Below are 16,654 nucleotides of genomic sequence, written 5' to 3'. Positions count from 1 at the left end.
CGAACCTGGATAAAATTCCCCCGTGTTGATCTCCTAAACCCGCTCTTTGCACAGCCTCGCGCCCGCCAACCGTAGAAGGGATCCTCGTGATCCCATAGGTGTCGTTCCCCTGACACTTTCGTTTCTTAAAGTTTGGGGTTGCGACACTTATGTCAAAAGGCTTCAGCCTGATAAGCTCGAACCCAAATCGGAGAAGTGCGTCTTCATAGGATACCCTAAGGAAACAATTGGGTACACCTTCTACCACAGATCCGAAGACAAGATCTTTGTTGCCAAGAATGGAACCTTTCTAGAGAAGGAGTTTCTCTCGAAAGAAGTGAGTGGGAGGAAAGTAGAACTTGATGATTTAATTGTACCTTCTCTCGAATTGGAAAGTAGCTCATCACAAAAAACCGTTCTAGTGATGCCTACACCAACTAGAGAGAAAGCTAATGATGATCATGAAACTTCAGATCAAGTTACTACTAAACCTCATAGGTCTACCAGAGCACGATCCGCACCAGAGTGGTACGGTAATCCTGTTCTGGAAGTCATGTTACTAGACCATGGTGAACCTACGAACTATGAAGAAGCTATGATGAGCCCAGATTCCGATAAATGGCTTGAGGCCATGAAATCTAAGATAGGATCCATGTATGAGAACAAAGTGTGGACTTTGGTGGACTTGCCCGATGATCGACAAGCCATTGAGAATAAATGGATCTTCAAGAGGAAGATGGACACTGATGGTAGTGTTACTATCTACAAAGCTCGACTTGTCGCAAAAGGTTTTCGATAAGTTCAAGGTGTTGACTACGATGAGATTTTCTCACTATCGATGCTTAAGTCTGTCCAAATCATGTTAGCAATTGCCGCATTTTATGAAATCTGGCAAATGGATATCAAAACTGCATTCCTTAATGGATTTATTAAAGAAGAGTTGTATATGATGCAACCAGAAGGTTTGTCAATCCTAAAGGTGCTAACAAAATGTGCAAGCTCTAGCGATCCATCTATGAACTGGTGCAAGCATCTCGGAGTTGGAATATACGCTTTGATGAGTTGATCAAAGCATATAGTTTTATAGAGACTTGCGGTGAAGCATGTATTTACAAGAAAGTGAGTGGTAGCACTACCGCCTTTCTAATAAGTATATGTGAATGACATATTGTTGATCGGAAATGATGTAGAATTTTCTGGAAAGCATCAAGGAGTGTTTGGAAGGAGTTTTCCAAAGAAAGACCTTGGTGAAGCTGCTTACATATTGGGCATCAAGATCTATAGAGATAGATCAAGACGCTTGATAAGACTTTCGATGAGTACATACCTTGATAAGATTTTGAAGGAGTTAAAATGGGATCAGTCAAAGAAGGAGTTCTTGCCTAAGTTGTAAGGTATGAAGTTGAGTAAGACTCAAAACCCGACCACGGCAGAAGATAGAGAGAGAATGAAAGTCACTCCATATGCCTCAGCCACAGGTTCTGTAAAGTATGCCATGCTGTATACCAGACCTATTGTGTACCTTGCCATGAGTTTGGCAAAGGGGGTACAATAGTGATCCAGGAGTAGATCACTAGACAGTGGTCAAAATTATCCTTAGGTACCTAAAGAGGACTAAGGAAATGTTTCTCGGTTATGAAGGTGACAAAGAGTTCGTCGTAAAGGGTTATGTCGATGCTAGCTTTGACACTGATCCGGATGACTCCGAGTCTCAATCTGGATACATATTGAAAGTGGGAGCAATTAGCTAGAGTAGCTTCATGCAGAGCATTGTAGACATAGAAATTTGCAAAATACATACGGATCTGAATGTGGCAGACCCATTGACTAAACCTCTCTCACAAGCAAAACATGATCACACCTTAGTACTCTTTGGGTGTTAATCACATAGCGATGTGAACTAGATTGTCTACTCTAGTAAACTCTTTGGGTATTTGTCACATGGCGATGTGAACTATGGGTGTTAATCACATAAAGATGTGAATTATTGGTGTTAAATCACATGGCGATGTGAACTAGATTATTTACTCTAGTGCAAGTGGGAGACTGGAGGAAATATGCCCTAGAGGCAATAATAAAGTTGTTATTTTATATTTCCTTATATCATGATAAATGTTTATTATTCATGCTAGAATTGTATTAACCGGAAACTTGATACATGTGTGGATACATAGACAAAACACCATGTCCCTAGTAAGCCTCTCCTAGACTAGCTCATTAATCAAAGATGGTTAAGTTTCCTAACCATAGACATGTGTTGTCATTTGATGAGCGAGAACACATCATTAGGAGAATGATGTGATGGACAAGACCCATCCGTTAGCATAGAATATTGATCGTTCAGTTTTATTGCTATTGCTTTCTTCATGTCAAATACATATTCCTTCGACTATGAGATTACGCAACTCCCGGATACCAGAGGAATACCTTGTGTGCTATCGAACGTCACAACGTAACTGGGTGATTATAAAGATGCTCTACAGGTATCTCTGAAGGTGTTTGTTGGGTTGGCATAGATCGAGATTAGGATTTGTCACTCTGAGTATCGGAGAGGTATCTCTGGGCCCTCTCGGTAATACACATCATAAGAAGCCTTGCAAGCAAAGTGACTAATGAGTTAGTTGCAGGATGATGTATTACGGAATGAGTAAAGAGACTTGCCGGTAACGAGATTGAACTAGGTATGAAGATACCGACGATCGAATCTCGGGCAAGTAACATACCAATGGACAAAGGGAATTACGTATGTTGTCATAAGGTTTGAACGATAAAGATCTTCATAGAATATGTAGGAGCCAATATGGGCATCCAGGTTCCGCTATTGGTTATTAACCGGAGAACTGTCTCGGTCATGTCTACATAGTTCTCGAACCCGTCGGGTCCGCACGCTTAACGTTCGTTGACGATATAGTACTATATGAGTTATGTATGTTGGTAACCGAATGTTGTTCGGAGTCCCGGATGTGATCACAGACATGACGAGGAGCTCCGGAATGGTCCGGAGGTAAATATTGATATATGGGATAATAGTGTTTGGTCTCCGGAAGGGTTCCAGAGTTCACCGGAAGGGGTTCCGGATGTTTCCCGAAATGTTTGGGTACGAGAACACTTTATTTGGGCCAAAGGGGAAAGCCCACGAGGCTTTTGTAAAGTGCAAAAGGGAGTTTTGCGGAGACCAGAGGCTAGATGCCAGAACCCTGGCGTCTAGGAGGTAGACGCCGGGAACCCTGGCGTCTAGCCCTGGAGTCCGAGTACGACTCTTGCCTTTCGGGCAAAGCCGACTTTGAGGAGGCTTTTACTCCAAGTTTCGACCCCATGGCTCAACATATAAATAGAGGGGCAGGGCTAGCACCCAAGACACATCAAGAATCACCAAGCCGTGTGCCGGCAACCCCGTCCCCTCTAGTTTATCCTCTGTCATAGTTTCAGTTGTGCTTGGCGAAGCCCTGCGGAGATTGTTCTTCACCAACACCGTCACCACGCTGTCGTGCTGCCGGAACTCATCTACTACTTCGTCCGTCTTGCTGGATCAAGAAAGCGAGGACGTCATCAAGCTGAATGTGTGCTGAACGTGGAGGTGCCGTACGTTCGGTACTTGATCGGGACAGATCGTGAAGGTGTGCGACTACATCAACCGCGTTGATAAATGCTTCCGCTTTGTGATCTTCAAGGGTATGAATATGCTCTCCCCCTCTCGTTGCTATGCATCTCCTAGATAGATCTTGCGTGAGCGTACGTTTTTTTTGAAATTGCATGCTACGTTTTCCAACAGTTTGACGATCACGCGGGACACTGTCGGCTTGATGGCCATGCGGGCACCCACGGTGAAACTGCCGAGCTGGAGGACCTGTCCTGAAGTTAGGCTCCTTCCATAAGTGATATCATCATTGATGACAAGGCGAGCCATAGATCGCTTCTCGTGACTACACATCGAAGCTCTTAATGAAAGCACCATTGTCGGTGTCAAAACCGGCAGAGCTCAGGTAGGGGGGCCCAAGCTGTGCGTCTAAGGATCAATGGTAACAAGGGGACAATGAGGACACGATGTTTACCCAGGTTCAGGCCCTCTTAAAGGAGGTAAAACCCTACATCCTACTTGATTGTATTCGATGAGTATAGGGGTTACAAGAGTTGATCTACCTCGAGATCGTAATGGCTAAGCCCTAGCTGTCTAGTCTATGATTATTCTGATAGCCTCTACGGACTAAACCCTCCGATTTATATACACACCGGAGGGGCCTAGGGTTGTAGAGAGTCGGTTTGCGGAAGAAGGAAATAGTACATCCGGACATCAAACTTGCCGTCAATGCATATAGGAGTCCTACCCGGACACGGGGGATAGCCTTCTGCTTTATCTTCACGGCCCAGCAGTCCGGCCCATATCGAATAGACCGGACACCCGAGGACCCCCTAATCCAGGGCTCCCTCAGCGGTGGCACCGCCAACGGAGGCAGCGGCCGCCGCACCACCTTCGAAGATGGTATTCTCGATGATGAAACGGTTGGCCGTTTCGTCGTCGCTGGCCACCGACATTCTGTCGAACAGGTTGCGGTCGCCAGGGAGCATGTCGGCTGGCATCTCCCGCGGGCGTTTCCTCACCCCTCCGGAGGATGATGCACCGGCCACCGGCGTGGCGTTGAGGTCGATGGCCGCGGGGAGTGGGCTCGGGAGTGGATGGCGCCACCACGCCCACCTCCGGCGAGCATTCCCTGGAGAAGCGGGAGGCTTGCGAATAGACGTGGAAGCCGGGAATCGGCAACATGGCAGATGCGCGCGGCGACTCTGGTAGTATCATCCGAGGAAATGCCGACGAGCCTGTGCTGGCCGCGGCCACGGCGGCGTGGACGAGCCCTTGCTGGCTAGGGTTTAACCCTAGGTAGACCAGGGCCTCCTTTGTTGCCGCGGCGACTCGAGCATTGGTTTCCTCCTGCTGTGCGTCGGCGATGAGGGCGGCGTCGGCCGCCGCTTCGTCCCTTGCGCCCTGCGTGTGCCTTCGGCCCTTCCTCTTGGCCGACTGCAAGGCCCGCTCCTCAGGCGTCAGCTGCTTCTTCTTGGGCGACACTGTGGTCTCGCGGGGCGCGTGGGGCTTGCCTTTGGCGGAGGTGAGGCTGGACGAGGCGAGGCCGGCGGCGGCATCGAGGGTCGGCGTGTCGTCCATGGCGAGCGGCCGGGAGCGCTAGCAGCCAGGAGGGTTTTGGACAAGTGGAGGGAAATGATGGTCGTTGTGCCACCGACCGGCGGAGCAAGCGCGCGTCGCACGCGTCCGTTTCTTGTCCACGCCGACGCAAACGAGACTCAAATTTGAACCGAAAACGGGTTGGCAGGTGGACAAAAAGCTAATGTGTGTCCGTTTAGGTCGGTGCGTTGGGCTGTTTTTTCTTTCCGCAACGATCCAAACGAACACGTGCGGATGAAATGAGTCGGCAGGTAGGAGTTGGTCAAAGAAACTCTTACAGCGGCCACGCCACTTCTCACCGTGTGATCTGAATCCTTTAACCCATCTGGCCCTCGACAAGGCCCTCCGTCCCCCTTCCGCTGGCGCCGACCCGCCGCCGCCCCTTTCCGCGACGCCAGTGGCGCTCCCCCACAAATTGGTCCTAGCCGCCGGACAAGGCTGTACGCGTCCGGCTATCCTCGTGGTACTCATCCCCACCACCATCCTTGTGCTGCTCCTCCGGCTAGAGCGGCTCCACCTCCAACCGTCGGGCCGTGCTCCACCTCCGACCCGTCTCCTCCTCCTCCAATCCAGGTCACCGTCCGCTGGCCAGTCCCTTCGGATCCTAGGCTCGCCTTCTCCGGATCCAAAGGTACTAGTGAGCTTTCGCCATGTCGAGGCTGCGGGCGCTCTGGCAAGCTTCCGTGAACGCTACCAAGCGAGGTAGGTCCCTATTACACACCCCAATTTTGTTGGTACGCTGTGCCTATTCGGTTCATTTCCTCAACGAAACCAATAGTTGTCTTGCCTATGATAATCTTGAACTGTTTGTTGCGTGCAAAATGTTAACTGGAAGAGGTCAACGTAGGAAACTAGGAATCATGCCTACTCTCACAAGTCAGTGTGAAGAACTTAGCTTGCTCACTAGGAGCCTGAAGATTACTGCGATGCACTGCACACAAGGTTATTTTGTACTGACGAATTGGGATAGGAATTACCATGGATATCAGTCCAATACAATAGACCACTAACCAGAGTATATATTCACTATTTCAATTTCATTCCGAACATAAACTGATATATAAACCTTTAGTTGTTGATTTTTAAGAACTTACTACTCATGCATTTCGCTAACTGTATGGTATGGTAAATAAATTTATCATATTTCTATATAAAGGGAAAATGGTGCCAAATATTTTCTCCTCTAATTGGCAACATGTATCCAATGAATTTTCACACCTTCCCCTAAGTCATCTGAACAACTCTTTTGGCATCTTTAACCCCTTATCTCTGATGGCATTACGCTCGGATTTTATAACAGTAGTACATCACAGTATACATATTATTTTGGGCCTATGCATTAATCTTGTACTATATATACCAAATTGGCAGCTGTTGTATGGAATTCAGAAGATTTATTTCCACCAAGTGAAAGATTCATCTTCAATTTCAATTCAAAAGATGAGGTGAAGAAGTGGCACTTGTACTCGGATTCAGAGTATGGAGGTAATGCATCAAGTTGATGTTTTCTTCTTTAAATATAGTTGTCACAGTTTCTCTGAATAACTGATATGATAGAGTAAAGCATGTTTGTTCTTTTTTATTGTGAGATACTCATGAAAGATTTATATTCCCAACATTTCTGCCTGGCACCAAAAATGTTATTCTCATTTTATTCTCGGAATATGCAAAGAAGGTGACATGTTCAGTTGCTGAAGAATGTTGTCTTTAGATGAATATGTTACTGATTTAGGCGCCCATGGTACTTCCTTGTTTCGAACAAAAAATGAATAAAGTCAAGAAAAACTCTCTTCTTCCAGAGAACATAAAATGATATGCTATTGAGTTCTGGTACTTAGATAGTGTAGTCCTTCCTAAGGTTATGTGCTGCAGTAGAACATTACTGTCTACTTCATTTGTGCTCACCGCAGAGTATTATATCTAATACCACTGTATCTTCCTTGTTTCGAGCAAAAATGAATAAAGTCAGGAAAAGCTCTCTTCTTCCGGAGAACAACATAAAATGATTTGCTATTGAGTTCTGGTACTTAGAATCTTCCTGATGTATGGTCTAATCCTTTGTAAGGATATGTGCTACAGTAGAGCATCACTGTCCATTTCCTTTGTGCATACTGTAGAGTATTATATCTGATACCAATGTATTGTACTAGTTTACTTTCTTTATAGATGAGTAAAACATCAAGACTGTGTAGTGCCTCATGGCTTACAGTAATTTTCATGGGATTGCTTCTTACGTCTGATGGAAATTTATTAACCTGTTTTCTCCACCACAGATGATTACGTCTGATGATGGAAATTTGATAACCTGTTTTCTTCACCACAGATGATTATCTCTCTGACATCTGTATTAAATTTATATACCGTCCCTCTGACACCTTTTTGTAAAACGGAACTTATATCAAACTTGTAATTGCATCTATGAGATAATATGATTGCACGGTGTTGTTCTCCAGGTTTATCATCTGCATCACTGGAGATAACTGATAGTGTTTCTGGTGGAGATACTTCATCAACTGGTACTATGTTTTTGACATGCTTAATTTTCCAGCTGGCCCAATCTTTTGAAGTATAGCTCGCATTATTTTCCAGTTCGTATGTGGTATGTAACTGCAGTCATGTAGAATCTAAGAGGAGAAATACGCTTAATCTCTGTCTAAAAAAGGGCATGCCTTGTAGTACTGTTCATTGTCATTTGTCTGTGCTAGTCTAGTTTAGCAGGGAATATCAGCTGCTATCTTTTCTATGCACTGGTTATAACAGTTGAATATAATTATATGAAACATGAAATCCATTTATTTGCTGTCTAAAAAAGGGAATGCCTTGTAGTACTGTTCATTGTCATTTGTCTGTACTAGTCTAGTGTAGCAGGGAATATCAACTGCTATCTTTTGTATGTACTGGTTAATAGCAGTTGAATATGAAACATGAAATCCATTTATTCATGACTTCCGTAGACCGTATTCCTTACTAGCTCAGATTAATTTTTAGCTTGACAGTTTTTGCAACGATTTAACCAACATGTGCACTCGGGAAGGTGTCTTTTCTGGCAACCTCTCCTTGGATATGTCCGAGGGATCACCATGGAGGATCAGGCGGAGTGGTTTCTGTGGAATGCGATCAAAGAAGGTATGCGTTCTGTCTGCACTTAGGGATGTAGCTGGTGAAGGGTGTCTATGGACTAGCTAATCACAACACTAGTAAAATGATGCTGTTAAATTGAGAATGATGGTCTGTTAATTTTAAAAAGTAGAAAGTATTGTATCTTTAAATAGACACCATAATGCTATCCACGAAATAACAAGGATTTCTAATTTTGAGCAGTCGCAGTATGTAGATACTATTCTGCTGACTTCATGCGATTCTTTGTTTCAGTTTGATGGTTACATCGATCTTGATTCATATGATACAATAGCAATGAAGCTCAGAGGGGATGGGAGAACCTACATATCTACTGTACGTATACGCCTAGCAAAAATAATGAACTATTGATGTCCAGTCAATATAATGTTCCATAATCTGAATTTTTGTGCAGATATACACAGAGAACTGGGTAAATTCACCTGGACAAGAGGAAGATAACTCGTGGCAGGCTTTCGTGTGCGTGCCTCATGGTAGCTGGCGAATCCTGAAGGTAATTTCTCTTGTCGCAACTGGCAATTATGTGTTTGTTCATGATAAAACACCACTCTGTTTTCCCATCCAGATCCCTCTCGATAGCTACTTACCTACATGGAAAGGAAATGTGATCGAAGCGAACATGGAAATGAATCCTTCTCGCGTCGTGGGAATGTCTCTCTCGTTAAATGCAGAAGGCGGCGTTCCTGGTGCTAAGACTGGGCCAGGCGATTTTAGATTAGACGTTGATTGGATCAAGGCGATGAGGTCACTGTGATTTGCGCATTTTGTCTTTCGGCTTTCACAGGATAGATGTTTCTGGGCCTAAAATTCCAAGCGTTTTCCTTCCAGTTTGCTTGCCAACCTCCTTCACAAAAGAGAATCTCATCCTGTATGCAGCTACTTTGTCCTACGGCGATAGATGAGTGTCGTCAATAACGAAGAGTACTACCGGTAAAACCATCACACCGCAGATTGTCGACTCCTGCATCCATTGTAGCATGAAATGCTTCACTTTGTATCAGAGCAGTAACCTTGGAAATAGTTGTCGGTTCAGCGCCATTGAATAAAGATTTTTCCTTCATGTCATGGACCTTTTCGTGCTACCGTCTACTCCCTCCGTTCCGAAATAGTATAAGTCTTCGTAGAGATTTCACTATGGACTACATACGGACCAAAATGTGTAAACATCCTAGTGTGGTGCATAGTGAAATCTCTATAAGACTTATATTTAGGAACGGAGGGAGTAGATGATAGATGCTCATTCTGTACAAACTGTTGCCTGTTTCCGTGAAGCCTAGTTGATGTTTTCTTTAGCATTTTTGAATTGTTCACCTGCTAAATCGCACGTTTTTTGCTCGGTACTTCGACCTATCAGGCTTGCTCTGTTGTCAAACAGTAAAAAAATTTCCACAGGATTGATCAAAAGCCCGTGCCGACATGCGACGGCAACAGAAACTTCTCCGGACAAGGATGTTAAAATGGACGGTTTAATCTGAAGAATCTCATACTCGTAGTACAAACGTGAAATCACTACTTATTTCATTCCGAAAAAAAATAAATCCTAACTCACTACTGGCTGATTTGCATCAACCAAGGGAGACTAATTAATTTGATTGGTGACGACGGGGAAGATGAGCCGAACAAAATTGACTGGCCAACACCGTCGAGAAAACGCGTGGTGACTGACTTTTCTCTCATATGCACAAATGACGGGTCCGCCTCGTCACCCTTCGATGAAGCCGGTCATCCGCAGCACGGAGTTGCGCAGGTTGTTGAGGTCCCGGTGCGCCCGCCCGGGCCCGGACCGCAGCGAGAACGCCGCCGCCGCCTTCCCCTCCGACCACCTTCGCGACACCATCAGGTGCGGCGGCACCATGGCGCCGTCCTCCTCGTCGTCGTCCAGGCCAGCGCGCCCGCCGGGCAGGTGCGCGGCCCTGGGAATGTCCACCGGCGCGGAGCACTGCCGGTGGTCCCTGGAGGCCCTGGGAGCCGCCGTCGATGACCCCCACGCGCTCCCCGGAGCGCCGTGGCGCGTCTCCGGCCACAGCACCTCGCACTCGGACAGCTCCTCCTCCACCGTCGACATATCTGTGCGGTTTTGTGCTCGCGCAGGTATTTTACACTGGGGAGGAATTGGATTGGAAGCTCGGTGATCTTTTTGGTCTATCCTGTGACGGGGAAGCGCGTATATATAGGCGGTGTGGCACCATGCCGTGTGTGTAGGTGTAGCTTCCCACGTACGGCGGCGGCAGCCGCGTGGAGGATGAGGCCGGAACCGGATCGCGGGCCTACCGAGCCAGGTCAAATAGAAATAAAGTACCACTAAAAAAAAATAGAAATAAAGTTGGTCGACATGAAGCTGCAATCTGTTTTTTCAGATTTTAAAGGAAGAAGCTGCAATCTATTTTGGTCGTATATATACAAGCGCGAGCGATCAGTTTCTCCCTCTATTTTCTTTCTTCCATTTGGTACTTAATGTACTACTCCCTCCGTTCTTAAATACGGGTCCTTTTAGACATTTTAAATGAACTACAACATACGAATGTATGTAGATCACTGTTTAAGATATTTTCCGATATTCGATAAATCGGCCGATTCATTGCTTACCGGTGTCTGACCGATAAGATAATTCGGCCGATAAATCAGCCGATATGACGATAAACTTGCCAATTTAGAATTTAGATTCACTCATTTTATTTCGTATATAATCACTTGTTAAAATCTCTAGAAAAACTTACATTTAAGATGGTGGGAGTACTACTAATCATGGATCCGATCATTGGTGGCAGGTGACCAAGGTGCCACATACACCTTCAGATAGAGAATATAAGATTTACAAACAAGGTGGTGAAATTCTTTGAAAGTTATATCATTATCTAAAGCACGGCGCGCAGCAGCTCTGACGAGACTCGCCGAATACACGAGCGCGAGATCCCATTTTTAAAGCACGTCAAGATTACGCCAGGCTTGATCCAGATTAATTAATCCTCGACCGCGTCACACGCGTCCCCTGCGACGCTCTCACGGACCTACTCGTGTAGCCTTTGGTCCTCTGGCTTGGAAGCAAACGGAATCCATCGGCCTGCGCTTTGCTAATCATTTCGAGGACGCGTGTGTACTGCTGCTGCTGCGCCATCGGACCGGTTGCAGTCACACCATTACGAGTGCGATCATTGGTTTCGTCATTGCCGTGTGCACTGCAGGCAAAGCTAAAGGATGGGAATCCCAGGATTTGCTCGCGTAGGCCGAATGCCCAATCCGTCCGTTATTTATCGTTGGACGTTGGTACTTCGTGTATAGTTTTGGAAGTCAATGACGACTTGCTACCAAATCTCTCCTCCCACACTAGCTTAGGGCAACGTGTTGGGGCCTTGAGCGTTCCAACGGGTATTTCCGTGTTGTACAAAAACTTTTGGCCTAGAACTCACATGAAACTGTTCAAATATCACAAGTAGTACTAGGTAAAAATTTCACATAGCAAAAGAAGTCGCATGAGAAGCGGGCTGCCTCCTCTCCAAGAAAAGTCTAGGGTTTCCTGCCTCGTCTCTGTTGGTCTTAGGGCCATGGCAGCGAGGTGGATCTCGGCCCTTGCTGGCGGGAGGGCTCTGTTTTCAAATGTTTCTTCGCGTTTTGTTAGGGTTTGTGTCCTGCTCAGAAAGACGAGAGGACAGCGCCTCCCTGAAGATGGAATAAGGTTCTCCCCACCTAGCCCCGTCCTGATGGTGTGTCTAGCATCATCGGTGGGCGTGTGAAGGTGTGTCTCTGGCAGATCTGTCCTTTGTGGATTTGCTCGGATCTGGTCGTAGGTTCACTAGTAGAAAACAGGGCTTTGGTTCGGGCAGGGCAAGCCCATTAGTCCCGGTTCAGTCACGAACCGGGACCCATGGGGCATTCGTCCCGACTCGTTAGCCCATGGGGGCCGGCCGGGGCCTCGTGGGCATTGGTCCCGGTTCGTGGGGACCCATTTGTCCCAGTTCTAGGCATGAACCGGGACCAATGTGCGTCGCTCCTGGCCCACAACCATTGGTCCCGGTACTTGGCTTGAACCGAGACAGATTGCTTGGCTTTAGTCCCGGTTTCAGCCACGAACCGGGACAAATGAGCTGCCTATATATACCCCATCGCCATAGCAGAGCACTCCAGATTGCTCTGTTTTTTCTGGCCGGCGAGGGGAGGGCATTTGGGTGCTCTAGCTCACCTCCTATGCACATGAGGTGTTCGATGAAATGTCTGAGCCACACTAGTTAATCTTTCTCCTCTCGAAACTCGACCTCCGAGCTCCATTTCCCCCGAGATTTGTCCAGGTTTAGCGGTCCGTCACGTCCCGTCCCCGTCTTCACCGCCGTCAATCGCCCGCGCCGATCTCGTCGCCGGCACCACCGTGGTGAGCCTCTTGTTCTTATCTTCTTTCTGAAAGAAAAAAAATTCTTACTTGAGATAGATACTTGTCTAATTTTCTTACTTTTATTATTCCTTATTATTATACAGTGCGACGGTTTTGGTATCCGCCCCCGCCGGCCCTCGTCCTGTCTATGATTCGGATGTGGTATATAATATCTTTTTATAACTATTTGGTTCATTTATTGTTTATGACAATTATGCCGACCAACGTGACATATATTTTATTTATCTAGGAGGTGGTTGAACCGGAAATTCCAACCGACCCTATTGTCGAGAGGTTAAATTTAGTTGAAGAAGAAAACAATTACTTAAAGGAAAAAATAAAAAAAATTGAGGACGAGAAGATGATATTGGAGTTGCATGTTGCGGATGTCGTCGATGATCACAAGATCAAGATGGATGCAATGCGGTTGAAGATTAGAAAGATTAGAAAATATGCCATTCATACCGAGGCTTGGTATCATTATGCAGTTGGATCAATTGTTACCTTGGTTGCGATTATGATCGCATTTCTTGTTGCATTGAAATGTTTTACATAATTTCAATGTATGGTTTAATTAGATGCTCTAGAGAGCTATATATGTTGTTCAATGAGAACTATGTATGTACTTTGGTTTTAATGTGATGATGAACTTCTATTAATTTGGTCACTTATCAATTTCAGGGTCTTACAACTCAAAATAATCAGTAAATGCATGAAAAATAATAAATGAAGTCAGAAAGGGTTGAAAATTGATGATGTGGCTTTGAATGGTGCATTTTGAACACAGAAAAACTCTGGAGTTCAAATAAGTTAAAAAAATGAAATCCCTATGTAACAGACGAGTTTCCGTATGAAACCCTGATACTTCGAAAGAGATTGTCCGTTTTGTACACGAAGTGCATCCAGTTTTTGCCGTAACCCTCTCTACTTTTTGCACATGCTATGTGGGTCAAATTATGATACCATGCCAACTTTCAACCTTTTCAGAGTTCATTTGAAATGCTTTTCAATTTCAGGGTCTTATAGCTCAAAATAATCAGTAAATGCATGAAAAATAACAAATGAAGTCAGAAAGGGTTGAAAATTGATGATGTGGCTTTGAATGGTGCATTTTGAGCACAGAAAAACTATGGAGTTCAAATAAGTTTAAAAAATGAAATCCCTTTGTAACAGACGAGTTTCCGTATGAAACCCTGATACTTCGAAAGAGATTGTCCGTTTTGTACACGAAGTGCATCCAGTTTTTGCCGTAACCCTCTCTACTTTCTTGCACATGCTATGTGGGTCAAATGATGATACCATGCCAACTTTCAACCTTTTCAGAGTTCATTTGAAATGCTTTTCAATTTCAGGGTCTTATAGCTCAAAATAATCAGTAAATGCATGAAAAATAATAAGTGAAGTCAGAAAGGGTTGAAAATTGATGATGTGGCTTTGAATGGTGCATTTTTAACACAGAAAAAGTATGGACTTCAAATAAGTTCAAAAAAATGAAATCCCTATGTAACAGACGAGTTTTCATATGAACCCTGATACTTCGAAAGAGATTGTTCGGTTTGTACACGAAGTGCATCCGGTTTTTTTCGTAACCCTCTCTACTTTCTTGCACATGCTATGTGGATGAAATGATGATACCATGCCAACTTTTAACCTTTTCAGAGTTCATTTGAAATGTTTTTCAATTTCAGGGTCTTATAGCTCAAAATAATCAGTAAATGCATGAAAATGGTGCATGAAAAATAACAAATAAAATAAATAAGTAACTAGAAACAAAATAATATAAAATTTAATAAAATATATAAGTAGAAACAAAATAAAATAAACTTTAATAACATTAATAAAATTTATGAAACTAAAATTATCAATGTATTTTCTATTCAAAACATTATAAGCAACCTCTAGTATTATTGAAACTAAAATTATCGAAGTATTTTCTGTTTGAAATCATTAAAAGCAAAAAGAATTTTCATAAAGAACTGTTTTTGTTAGAAACTTTAATAGCAAAAAAATTATCATAAAGTAAAATAAATAAGTAATTAGAAACAAAATAAAATAAAATAAATAAGTTTTTTGTTGTAAGTAGAAACAAAACAAAATAAATAAAGCAAAAAAGAAAACAAAAAAGGCAAAGAATAAAAATATGCCACCTACTGGGCCACCACGGCCTGAATACGACTAGAAACCCATCGATGGGTCAGGATTCAGGCCCGCAGAAGGCCCACTAGGCCCATCAGGCATAGCAGTGACAATTAGGCCCGTAAGTTTGCAATGGAGAGGAGCTCGAGAGGGGTGCGCCAGTGGGGCTTATAAACCACCGCGCGCCCCTCTTAACTAGCGAGGTGGGACTAAACTTTCGACGCGGGCGCAGCAGCACAGGGCCTTTGGTCCCGGTTTGTGGCGCCAACCGGGACTAAAGGGGGTGCACTGGTACCGGTTCGTGGCACGAACCGGTACCAGTGCACCCCCTTTAGTCCCGGTTGGCGCCACAAACCGGTACCAAAGGCCGCCGTTTCCCGCCCTTTGGGCTGCCGAAAACTGACCTTTGGTCACGGTTGGTGGCACCAACCGGGACTAAAGGTTGCATTGATCCCGGTTTGTGGGATGAACCGGGACCAATGCTCTTGGTATATAAGTAGCACTTCGCAATTTTGCAGAGTTCATCACCACAGTTGCCCCCGACGACGCCGAGCACATCGACGCCGCCAGGCTGCCTGACGCCCCCGCCGTCGCCGTCGCCGCACCCTCGCCGGACGTCGTCGCCGCGCGCCGTCCCTGCCCCGACGCGCGCTGCCCCTGCCCCGACGCCGTCACCGCGCCACTCCCGCGCCCCTCCTCGCCCCGACGCCGCCCGCCGCGCACTCCTCCCTCTGTGAGCACCGCGCCTCTGCCGGCCCTGCCGCCGCCGTGCTATTTTTTTACTTATACATGCTATTTTTTTACATGTTTTTAGATTTTCATATATGTATGTATGTATTTTTTAGATATATTTATTTTTTTATGTATGTTCATATATGTATGTATGTATTTTTTACATGTTTTTTGTATGTATGTATGTATTTTTTCAATTGTAATGATGTTTTAAAAATACATATATGCAAAAGTTAGATTTTTAGAAAAGTTTTATCTATATATGTTCTCTGATTTAGTACATTTTAGGTTAGTTTAATTTTTAGAAAAGTTTTATATATTTAGGAAGAAGGAATAGAAGGAAGAATAAGGAAGAAGAAAAAGTTTTATATATGCAAAAATTACATTTTTAGAAAAGTTTTATATATCTAGCTAGGAAAGGAAGAAGAAGAAAAAGAATGAGAGGAAAAAGGAAAATAAGAAGAGGAAGAAAGGAGAAGAAGAGGAGAGGAAGAAGATGAGAAATAAATAAGAAGAGGAAAAAAGAAGAAAAATAAGAGGAGAAGAAGAAAGGAATAGAGGAGAAGAAGAGAAAATAGAAAATAGAAAAATTTCTATTTTCTCTTCTTCTCCTCTATTCCTTTCTTCTTCTCCACTTTTTTTTCTTCTTTTTTTCTTCGATCTTCTCCTCTATTCCTTTCTTCTTCTCCTCTTTTTATTTCTTCTTCGTCTTCTTATTTTTTATCGGGTATGTCGTTGTTGATATACCCCGCCCCGATAACTTCAACACGAGGGGGGGGGGGGGTTCGATATACCCCCTCCCCGATAACATTATTTTCCAATGTATGTATGTCGTACGTCGTTGTCGATATAACCCCCTCCCGGATAACTTCGACATGAGGGGCGGTCGATATATATACCCCCTCTCGACCGTGATAACTTATACCACGGGAGCACCCCCCGGCACCGTTTGAATAATAATTGCCATGTTGTAAAAATTAGCAGAAACTATGGACCCCCGAGACGAAGCAAAAGAAGCGATGTCGGGGGACATAACCGCACAAGGAAGTGAGGCCGTCTTGTCGTTTCTCAACGACACGGATGGTCTGGAAGGAGAGGGTGAAGAAGCATACTACGGTGATCGAACAATG

General features: G+C 44.6%; 2 protein-coding genes across 2 annotated transcripts; one reads left to right on the top strand and one right to left on the bottom strand.

The window, feature by feature from the left end:
• The first annotated feature begins 5,450 nt into the window (after positions 1-5,450).
• Positions 5,451-9,358, top strand: LOC123079123 (probable complex I intermediate-associated protein 30). The gene is made up of 7 exons (XM_044501798.1): positions 5,451-5,857; positions 6,527-6,640; positions 7,609-7,671; positions 8,190-8,281; positions 8,528-8,608; positions 8,688-8,786; positions 8,859-9,358. The coding sequence occupies exons 1-7, from the start codon at positions 5,806-5,808 to the stop codon at positions 9,045-9,047; spliced, it is 690 nt and encodes a 229-aa protein (XP_044357733.1). The 5' UTR covers positions 5,451-5,805; the 3' UTR covers positions 9,048-9,358.
• Positions 9,359-9,745: 387 nt separating this feature from the next.
• Positions 9,746-10,456, bottom strand: LOC123079124 (uncharacterized). The gene has a single exon (XM_044501800.1). It carries the CDS (start codon positions 10,356-10,358, stop codon positions 9,996-9,998), a length of 363 nt encoding a protein of 120 aa, XP_044357735.1. The 5' UTR covers positions 10,359-10,456; the 3' UTR covers positions 9,746-9,995.
• Between the last annotated feature and the right edge of the window lie 6,198 nt (positions 10,457-16,654).

Source organism: Triticum aestivum, chromosome 3D (assembly GCF_018294505.1).
Source record: "Triticum aestivum cultivar Chinese Spring chromosome 3D, IWGSC CS RefSeq v2.1, whole genome shotgun sequence".
In the NCBI taxonomy this organism is placed as follows: domain Eukaryota; kingdom Viridiplantae; phylum Streptophyta; class Magnoliopsida; order Poales; family Poaceae; genus Triticum; species Triticum aestivum.
The sequence above is the reverse complement of the archived record's forward strand: the minus strand, read 5'-3'. Positions and strand labels throughout refer to the sequence as shown.